This window comes from Globicephala melas, chromosome 16, assembly GCF_963455315.2.
Source record: "Globicephala melas chromosome 16, mGloMel1.2, whole genome shotgun sequence".
NCBI classification, from domain to species: domain Eukaryota; kingdom Metazoa; phylum Chordata; class Mammalia; order Artiodactyla; family Delphinidae; genus Globicephala; species Globicephala melas.
The window spans coordinates 63,375,790-63,386,434 of NC_083329.1; the positions used below are offsets into that span (position 1 = coordinate 63,375,790).

A 10,645-nucleotide genomic window follows, 5' to 3' on the forward strand; every position below is an offset into this window, starting at 1 on the left:
TGTGAACCAAAGTGACTGGTATAAAGACACTGCAAAGTTTATTTCATGCGATTTATTATGCAGAAACAAAAACAGCAAGCTTCTATAACACTTTGATCTTTCAGAGTATGTACCATGCATGTTGGAAAGCCATTGTTTCCTGGAACGCCATTTTCTTCTAAATAGGAGCTCTCTGGTCTCTGTGACAAACAGAGGAGCAGAGCTTGTAAGGCAGAATAGTTGTCTAACATGATATGATACTGGGGAACCAAAAGACATAACTTTGCCCCGAATATGTCCCCACCCACATTGAAATTCATTTCACAATAAGAGCTTTTTTACTCTGAATTTTAAATATTAATGAGCCCCCGCTGTATACATTTACCCTGTGAAGAGAGGATGCAGCACCTTAATCCTACCTGTGTCCATCTCAGCTACACTTAGTATAACAGATAAAGATCAGGGCTTTGTGGGAATGGGGCAGAGAGATGCCTGGAAATGTCCTAAAAGTGGAGATGGAAGCAGCCATGAATAAGTGTAGACCACTAACAGAAAGTTAAACAAGGAAATAAACAGGATGATACGACGGAGGGGTAACTGTGGGGAGGAGGGTGTTGGAAAAAGAAGTTCTCTGGGGGAGCAACTTAGGTGGGGATGATAAGGGAAGGTGTTAATAGGTCAGGTTTGCCCAGAAAGCAGACTCTGAGACACACTGGCATGCCAGAAGAATTGGGGGCGGTGTTCTTGAGATCAGTATTGTTAAGGTAGTAAAAGAAAGCAGAACTGAACACAGGGAGAAGTTGAACTGCAAAGTGGTAGCACCAAAGAAAGACCTGATAGTCCTCCACAGGGTGGGCCTGAGGTTCCATGAGAAAATGCTTGGTAAATAATGATGTCTTACACCAATTATAATGAGAAGAATTAAACTTTGGGTTTCAGAATGTAAATTTTATTCTGTGAAAGTTAATCAGTGGTGCTGAATTTTCTCACCTTTGAGATATGGTTAAGTATTACAGAAATATTAGGGAAGAGAAAAGAATTAAGTCACAAATCTTTGTTTTCACTAAAAATGTTACCCACACTGAGATAAGTGGCCCAAGTTGTATCAGTAACATGAAGGGATATTATATCAGGTTTGGTGATCTAATCTTTAAATCAAGATTTTATGTATAGTTTGGTTTGTTTATGGTAAGCTTGATTTGTTCATCTCAGACTGTTGTACATGACCTGTATGTTCTATTTGTCATCCCTTTGGCTTATCTTAAACTAGTAGAGTTTATAACTCTATAGTATTTAAAAATATAGTATAGTTAAAAATATAGTATAGTTAAAAATCTGCATTAGAAAACATTATAGCATCCCTATGAGCTATGTTTAATTATTACCCCCAATTTATTGGTAAAATGAAATTAGTATAGTTTTAATTATTACCCCATTTTATTAATGAGGAAATTGAGGTTTAAGGAGATTAAATAATTTTTTCAAGGGCACAGCATGATGTCAAGTCCAATCAGTTATGTTCTTGGTTCTCAAGTTAGAATCCAGTGAGAGTTTTCTCCACTTAGGACCCAAGTAACCCAAACCTGGGACCCCTTTACTGGAAAGAACAACACTGCCAGAGAATCTAAGACTACATAACAGTGATCAAAACAGACATGCAACTATATAACAATGTTTATTTTCCTATTTCTTGATTCCTTTCAAAAAGTTTTCTAGTTGACAAAATAGAATTCTTTTTTTGGCCAGAAAACATGAATAGCACCCTAACGTTTGTCACTCTGAGTGGGGAACTAAAGGCCAGAAGAGAAGAGGATGGTATCGTCCTGGACCTGCCTCTTTATCCAGCCCATCCCCAGGTCAGCTCTTTTTAATTTTTTTTTTTTCTTTTGGCTGCCCTGCACGGCTTATGGGATCTTAGGTCCCTGACCAGGGATTGAACCAGGCCCTCGGCAGTGAGAGCATGGAGTCCTAACCACTGGACCGCCAGGGAATTCCCAGCTCTTTTTAATTATTGCCGTAAACTGACAGCTTTCCTGTTTTACAGTAGTTTTGTCTTTTTTCCCAATCTAGGACTTCCATGAAGTGGAGGATTTGATAAAGGTTGGTGAAGAGAATCAAACCTGAGCCATGTGATATGATCATCTGTTATCATTTGAACAAAGATTCGGTACTATTTGATCTCAACAGATAGGCCTTCTACCAGTACAAGTGTTCCATTCTAAGCTTGGTTGAATACTGCACCGTGCATTTGAGATTTGAATTTTAATATTGAATCTAGGGACTTCCCTGGCGGTCCAATGGTAAAGAATCCACCTTACAATGCAGGGGATGGGTGTTTGATCCCTGGTTAGGGAACAAAGACCCCACATGCCTCGGGGCAACTAAGCCCGTGCGCCTCAACGATAGAGCCGTGGTGCGCAAACTACAGACCCCGAGAGCCACAACTAGAGAGAAGCTCGTGAGCCACAACTAGAGAGAAGCCCTTGCACTGCAACAAAGACCCGACACAGCCAGAAAAAAAAAAAGAAAAATAATACTGAATCTATTTAGTGAGAAGGTTGACCAGTTTTCCCTGACTCTTCATTATCCGATTAGCCTCCATGGAAAGGTGGGGGAGGGGAGGCTGTCGTGTGGCAGGCTGAGAGTGAAAGGAAAGAGTGGAAACTGCCTGGCAGCTGTCGGAGTCCTGATGTCTTTAGTGGAGAATACACCTGAGATGACAGGGCTGTGCTTTGATGGAAGAGAGCAGGAAAGCATGGGAACCTCGATAGAGAAGACAAGATACATAGACTGGCCTCCTCAAGGAGTCTGTGTGGGAATGGGGCTTGATGATGATGGTGATGATGACGATGATGACAATGAACATTTTTGAGAGTCTCCCCTGTGCAGTGCCACACACTAAGTGGTTTTGGTTTTTTTTGTTTTGTTTTTTTGCGGTACGCGGGCCTCTCACTGCCGTGGCCTCTCCCGTTGCGGAGTACAGGCTCCGGACGCGCAGGCTCAGCGGCCATGGCTCACGGGCCCAGCTGCTCCGCGGCATGTGGGATCTTTCTGGACCGGGGTACGAACCCGTGTCCCCTGCATCAGCAGGCGGACTCTCAACCACTGCGCCACCAGGGAAGCCCTAAGTGTTTTAATGTATTATCTCATTTAATTCTCACTGCCACCCAGTGCAGCAAGCACTACAGTTGTCTCCCAGAGATTCCAGAAGGCCAGAGCAGCCCTGGATGGCCAGGTGCTTAGTTTGTAGAGCAGGAAGGGCCCAGGTCAGGACCAGGCCAAGGGCAGCCATGAGAAAAAATGATTCTATAAAATGGCGTATTGTGGTATTTCTCAGTGAATTTTCAACTCAGGATTTATAATCTCTTTAGTGTTTTGCTTTAAGTTTTCAGAGTATAAGCAAGAATCATGGATTGCTGATTTTACACTCAGCTCTTCCTATGGCTTGAGTTTTGGGAGGCAAGCCGAATTCATAAATGAACTACTTTAAACATATTGGCAAGAAAATGGAAAATATTCACAGTGCTAGACCTTGTTCATGGTAGAAAGAGCTTAACTTGATCTCTCTAAGCCGCAGGGTCGGCATTTGTAAAATGAGGATGATGAAGGGTTATTTGTTGTGATTATTGTCATTTTGTGTTCCTAGAAACTGGCAATAAGATTCTCAGCTGAGAATTAAACTTTCAAATTGACATAAGAATCCATGCAGAGAATGACCCTTCAGAGAGACTGAGAGGCCCCGGAGAGCAGATGGGATCGGGCTGTAGGCGTTCCCATTTCTGGGGGGGGTCGGGAACGTTGGTCAGCAGTGGTCACAGAGGCAGACATTCCAGGCATCACCCACGGCAGAGGGAGTCTTGGCGATAGGACCTAGAACACCTCAGTCCCTAAAGAAGATTAGAGAACCTGAAGCCACCTAGTGACAACCAGACAACTACTGTGTAACTCTTGTCTGTTCTGAAGGCAGCTGGTGGTGGTGCCACAGGATGACTCGGAGGGGCACAAGACACATACAGTGTCTTGGATATGAGCGAGGCTATGTGCAGCCCAGTAAAGGGTGAATCAGGGTATCTCTAGAAAATGTTGAAAATGTTGCTACGTTCTTGATCTGTAGCATAAAGTCTACGTGAGAACAGCGAGCTTGCCAAGCAGAGCAGCCTTGAGACAAGTGCCCTAGTCCCCACTTCCAATCAGACTGCTGGCCCTGAGTCCTTCCCATGTGGAAGCTTCTAGTTACTGCTGCAGGAACTCCACATATTATTTCACTTAATCCTCACAACAACTCCAAGAGGCAGGCATGAAGCCCGCACCTCTACAGATAGTAGACAGTAGTAATTCAGAGCTTTGACTCCAGGGCCCCTCAGACCTGGGTCAAGGGGTGTGTGTGTGTGTGTGTGTGTGTGTGTGTGTGTGTGTGTGTGACCTTGGGCCTCTCTGAATCTTCTTATCTGTGGGGAAAATACCCACCTGAAGGAGTTGTGTGTTGAGGGACGTAGTAACGTGTGAACAATGCCTATCTCTGGCTAAACTCAGAGGGTAAACTCAACCCTCATCAAGGTCTCTGGCTGCCAGGAAACTGGCCTTCTTGAGCAATACCTTGAGTCCCGAAACTGACCTGAAACTCCTGGGATTGGAGATGTTGGGTGTGCCTGGCACAGAGCAGACACTCGTGAGAGGTTGCTCTCCAAACATGGGTCAAATTCATAAATTCCTGAGGAGGTTTTGGTCTGTCTCCATAGACTGCCATAGGTGACACACTGGTTCAGGACATCCGCTATTCCCCAGATACCCGAAAGCTCCTGGTACGGCTCAGTGATACTTACAACAGGTAAACAAGATTTTTGGCTTCGTCAGCACCCTGGGGATGGCCGAGCACCCAGATTTATGGCTCTGGCTTGGTCTGGCTGTGCCATGTTCTGTCAAACCATGATTTACACAGCCAGAGAGTTTTGTTCCCCTCCTGGTGAGCCATTTGGCAAGCTGCATCCTGGCCTGCTTTACAGAGTGTGGGCAGTGGGTAGTCTATGGAATGGCTTTGTCCTGATCCACCCCGTTTCTGAACAAGGTCATTTCTGGAGAGCCTGAAAGTGAACACACAGAATCTGCCGCAAGTGGAAAACACAGGGAAGGTGAAAGGACTCATTCTCACCATCAAGGGAGAGCCTGATGGGCAGACTCAAGCGTTTGACTTTTACTCCAGATATTTCAGTCCATGGTTTGGTGTGGCCGAAGACCCTGTAACAGGTACTTTTTGACTTGAGTCCTGAAGAGGGCTAAACAGTGGAGAGGGAGGAGGATAACAAGTAGCTGTTGCTGTGCCCTCCACGTGACCTTTCAGGTTGTTTGGTTTTTGAGCTGCCTTTGTTTCCCTACCTACCCCTCCCCCACCCCTTCGCTGAAGTCTCATGTGAAAAACAGAGTTAAGGAGGCAGTATAGCAGGGTTAAACTAGGGTCAGACAGGCTGGGTTTGCATCTTAGCTTCCTAGCTGTTGACCTTGGGCAAATGACTTAACATTTTTTTTTTTAGATTTTTTTTTGATGTGGACCATTTTTTAAAAAGTCTTTATTGAATTTGTTACAATATTGCTTCGATTTTTATGTTTTGGAGTTTGTTTGTTTGTTTTTTTGGCCGCGAGGCCTGTGGGATCTTAGCTCCTCGACCAGGGATTGAACCCACACACCCTGCACTGGAAGGCGAAGTCTGAACCACTGGACCACCAGGGAAGTCCCTGACTTAACTTTTTAAAGCTTTTGTTCCCTGGCTATAAAATATGGATAATACCTCATAGGTTATGTAAACACAACGCATGTTAAGTGGTCAACACAGTGCCTGGCACATGGTAAGTGCCCAATAGCTATTAGGTATTTTAATAATAACAACAGGGCTTCCCTGGTGGCGCAGTGGTTGAGAGTCCGCCTGCCGATGCAGGGGACACGGGTTCGTGCCCCGGTCTGGGAAGATTCCACATGCCGTGGAGCGGCTGGGCCCATGAGCCATGGCCGCTGAGCCTGCGTGTCCAGAGCCTATGCTCCGCAATGGGAGAGGCCACAACAGTGAGAGGCCCGCACACTGCAAAAAAAAAAAACAGAAAACAAAAAAAAACTGGCTCCCTGAGCCAACACTTCTAGAGCTGCCATTTGCAAAATCTAGTGGCCAATGTCCACTACATTCCCAAAGCCTTTTTTCCTTTTCAGTGACCAGCCTGCACGATCATTGATCTAGATAAGATTTGGTTTTTGAAGGATCAAGCCCTGGACTGCTGGTGGGAAATTGGGACAGGCATAGTGGTTTTGTTTTTTCCTCCCTTCCTCATTTCCCTGACCTGCCCACAAAGTGGGTGGGATGGGTTCAGGAACGTGGGTATTCAGGATCTTCTACCAGACAGAAGCAGAGGGATGAAGTCAAAGATGGGCAAAAATGTGAAGCCTCGTACTTTCATCCTCCTGGAGAAGAATGGCCTGAGCCACAAAACGGGGGTTGCTGGATGGAGGAGACTGGTGGATGGGATAGTGGCCAGGGTAAAAGGAGGCTGAGCAGAGACTGTGAGCCTCCTGTTCTGGTCAGATGGCAGGGGCTGGGATGGTTTCAGGGCCTTGACTTAGTTACTCTGAGGAACAAAATATGTGAAATTCAAAGCTCAGCAAGCAAGCACTTTTAAAGACTCAGGAAAATGCCCAGCGACTGTTGGTCCAACTCAACCCTCCCCAACAGAAAAGAAGTTCTGAGTGGACTTACACTTGCACAGCTGCTTCCCAAAGATGTTAATTACCACAGAGGGCAAGTTTTTTCCCCCTGTACTGATGCTTTTCTAGAGTGGGAAGGGCAGCGATGACCAACCATTTCAGTTTGCTTGAGACTGAGGGACTTCTCAGCATACAGGATCTTCAGTTCTAAAACCAGGACAGTCTCAGGCATACTGGGATGCTCGGGCACCCTATGTGGACCTCCCATAACATTAGTAAGTTTTCCTGAAGGAGAGACCTTTTCCAAACCATCCTTTTTTCTCCCAAAGACTTTTCTGTCAGTTATTACTTTACATTTTGTTTCTTCATTTTATTTTATTTTATTTATTTATTTATTTTTTTGCGGTACGCGGGCCTCTCACTGTTGTGGCCTCTCCCGTTGCGGAGCACAGGCTCCCGACGTGCAGGCTCAGCGGCCATGGCTCAAGGGCACAGCCGCTCCGCGGCAATGTGGGATCTTCCCGCACCGGGGCACGAACCCGTGTCCCCTGCATTGGCAGGCAGACTCTCAACCACTGCGCCACCAGGGAAGCCCTGTTTCTTCATTTTAATATCTATTCTCTGATCGAAACCTAGGGCACAATCATATGAAAAAATACCTCACTAAAAGAAAGTTCTTCTGGCACCGAAAACCTGTGAATGCTGACTTGGGAAATATAGCCTTTTGTCAGAGTTCCCACCTTTTCTTTCATGTGTGTCCTAAGAAGAAGGAGATATTTTTCCCTTGAAAGATGTAGACAGATTTATGTGAAGACCTTGATTCTACCATGGGCTGACAATGAACTGGTAGACAAGACAAGAATTAAAACCTACAGTTTAATTCAGCCTTCAGAAAGTATAAGACACAGCAGATACATCGTTTGGAGGAGTTATCCGTAAATTCTATGTCTTCCTTTCTATTTCCATCCTTAATTCCACACTTGGCTGTGGCCACGGCCAACATAATGACTACGTCATCTAAGGTTTAGTCAAACTGGATAGTTGATTGTTTATGAACTTAGCACAGAGTTGCCCCTGTTTTCTTTGGGATTGTACCATGACTTTTCACTTCTTTTAAGGGTCTGCACATACTGTTCTCAGCAGCTACTGGTCCCAGCAACTGGGGAAGAAAGTCATGCACGGTAGGACAGCTTGTTTTCAAATTTTAAAAAATTTGCTTAACTTGAAGCCAGTATTTCTTCTCATATGTACTATCCACTTGAAGATGTAATAAAGTGTTAACTATCACCCACGTGAAAATGAGAGGTTTCGAATTCCTTCCCCCTGAACCTTCTACTCAAAACATCCTCCACCCCAAACATCTTCCACCTCTGTCTCTCCCAACACAAGGACACACTTCTAATACAGTAAGTACCCAATAAATGTTTGTTGAATAAGGTTAACTAGCTGTATAACTTTGACCCAGAAAGGTTATTTATAATGTGACAAGTTGAGACTGGATGATTACCAAGGTTCCTTACTGCTGCTGCTAGTTATGAGATTAAATCAAACAAACTGCTTTGGAACCAAGTCTCCTGGTGATTTACATAGTGCCTGAGGCAGAGAAAATAAATGGCAGCCAGTGGAATTTACACAGCTAGTACTACGCCGCTAGTAGTCTGTATGTGGTACAGGCTACACAATCAAAGTAGGAGTTTGACTTTAAAGGATGGAGGTTCTTACTTAGTGGGATGGTTAAGCCTCTGTGACCCTGATTTGGGAACAGCACGGTGACTGTTCTCTTTCTTTGGTGAGCCTAATTACTCCTCTGACCTTAGGAAGCCTGAGGCTGTGCCTCATGGTTGCCTGACAAGTGTGGTTGCTTGCTAACCGCAATGAGTAAAGCACTCCCTTTATCGTATTTAGACCGCGGAAGGTGGGGCCTTTTCAGAAGGGCCAAGAGCACCCCTCTTTATCTTCTTAGACTTTTAGTCCTTGCCTCTGTCTTTTCACATGTGCTTGCCTTCTAGACAGAGCCAGGGAGGATGCTATATGGGCGGGGTATGTCTGGGGCATTACAGGAAGTAATAGAGGAAGTGGCTCAGGAAGCGAAGCTGTAGAGCTGTGTATTCTGTGGATCAAATTGCATCTGTGGTCTCAGTCCTCAGGAGAATGGGGTGGGCTGGGCAATACCATGCACAGAGGAAGGAATGCATTCTATTTCAAAAATTTTTTAAGATTAATTGATTTTTATTAAGGTAACATTGATTTATAACATCATATAAGTTTCACGTGTACATTGTATTCCTGCTTCTATATACCCTACAACGTGCTTACCACCAAAAATTTATTTTCCATCTTTCACCGTACAGTTGATCCCCTTTACCCATTTTGATCTCCCCGCCCCTCCCTGACCCTTTGCCTCTGGCAACCACCCTCTGTTCTCTGTGTCTATGTATTTGTGTTTCGTTTGTTATTTATTTTGTTTTTGTTTGTTTGAAGGAATGTGTTCTTTAAACTGACCTGGGAGGATTCTAGAGCTTGTAATACGTGGTCTGTCACTATGCCCTGTTAATTAAAAAGGGTGAAAATGATCTTAATTTGTGACTCGTTTTATGTTTTCTTTAGCCTTTCAGTGTTCCAGCCGGGGAGGAGAATTGAAGATTTCCCTGCGTCCTGATGGACGAGTTGACATCAAGGGACGTGCTGCTCTTGTTTTAGAGGGCATGCTGACGGCCTAGACGCGCTTGTGCGCGATGCTGCGATCTTGACTTACTATTTTCCACGTAGAAAGAAATGTAAGGGGCTGCTTTGAATAAAGTTTGCATAGTAGTCTACTTAATCCTCACCTTAGACATAGAACAACAAAGACATATTAATGGAAATTTAATAATGCTTCCTGACTAATTAACTAATGGAGTTTTGGCTCTACCTGTGAGTATATTTGAAATGTAAGTAACTAATAACAAAGAATAATGTCACCTTTGATTATGAGTACCAATCACAAAATGAGGAACAAATTTATGAGGAGTAAGATCAAACCATTTAAACTTAGGTGTGAGTACCAGATAGACTATTTTGTAGCCATTGAAAAGACCCAATAACTATGAGGAAATATTAAAAAAAATTTCATGATACAATACCAAGAAAGAAAATCACAGTAGAGTATAAACTGTTAGCGACGTTATGCTGTGTCTGTGGAGAATACGAATTTATATGGACAGAGACGGATCATGAAGATAGAAAAGTGAAAAGAGTTCACGTGTAGAGGGTAAGATTGGAGTAATTTTAATGTACCTAAAAAGTTATTTTCTTCATTGGAACACACTCATGTTTAATAACTAAAAATCAGGACATGTAGCTAAATAACTAAAAAGCCCAGAATTTTTTTAAATGTATGTGTGATAGAGTGGTAGTAAAATTAAACATGAAAAGTAATATCTTGCCTCTTTCCAAGTTCTTTTTGGGGTGGGAATTCCCCTTGCTGTGGCTCCCATGTATTCTGCAAGTTAGGTGCCCAGCTGGGATCTGAATTCCCAGCCCATGTGTCAGATCTACTGCTCAGCAATCTGACGTGGTTGGTAAAAAGCAATTTGCTGTCTCCTGTGTATAAGACACTGGGCTAGAAGCTGGTGGGGTGGAGAGCTGGGGGCCAGGCTGCAAAGGAGATTAGAGGGGAAGCTTATAGAGCTCTCAAGGGAATCTAACTGGGAAAACCAGGCTCATCCTTTCATGAAAAGATAATGAGCACTTGCACTGGTCTGTGATTAGGGTCTACATATGGCAGACACTGAATGCTATGGCGTAGTCTGGGGAGTGTTGAAGGACAGGGCTTCGAAAGACTGGGGCATGAGCAAGGCTTCAGAGATGAATGCACATGGCATGTCTGGGTTTTGTCTAGAGTTTCTACATCTTGAAAGTAGTTAGGTTCTATGGGGGCTGAGAGAAATAAAAGAAAGTAATTATTAAACTTACAATCCAGTTGAAGAGATAGCATGTAAA

General features: G+C 44.0%; 1 protein-coding gene across 7 annotated transcripts in view; it reads left to right on the top strand.

Moving 5' to 3' along the window:
* PBLD (phenazine biosynthesis like protein domain containing) overlaps window positions 1-10,075 on the top strand; it is a 35,542-nt gene extending 25,467 nt beyond the window's left edge. For 6 of the 7 annotated variants that reach the window (XM_060285893.1, XM_030862407.3, XM_060285898.1 and 3 more), the window contains 6 exons: window positions 1,726-1,835; window positions 2,050-2,079; window positions 4,719-4,807; window positions 5,045-5,223; window positions 7,783-7,845; window positions 9,272-10,075. In XM_060285893.1, coding sequence (XP_060141876.1) covers window positions 1,726-1,835; window positions 2,050-2,079; window positions 4,719-4,807; window positions 5,045-5,223; window positions 7,783-7,845; window positions 9,272-9,384 — 584 coding nt within the window. In that variant the 3' untranslated portion in view covers window positions 9,385-10,075. The remainder of the gene's footprint in view (window positions 1-1,725; window positions 1,836-2,049; window positions 2,080-4,718; window positions 4,808-5,044; window positions 5,224-7,782; window positions 7,846-9,271) is intronic. The other variant, XM_060285899.2, reaches the window with a different exon arrangement.
* Window positions 10,076-10,645: the final 570 nt, after the last annotated feature.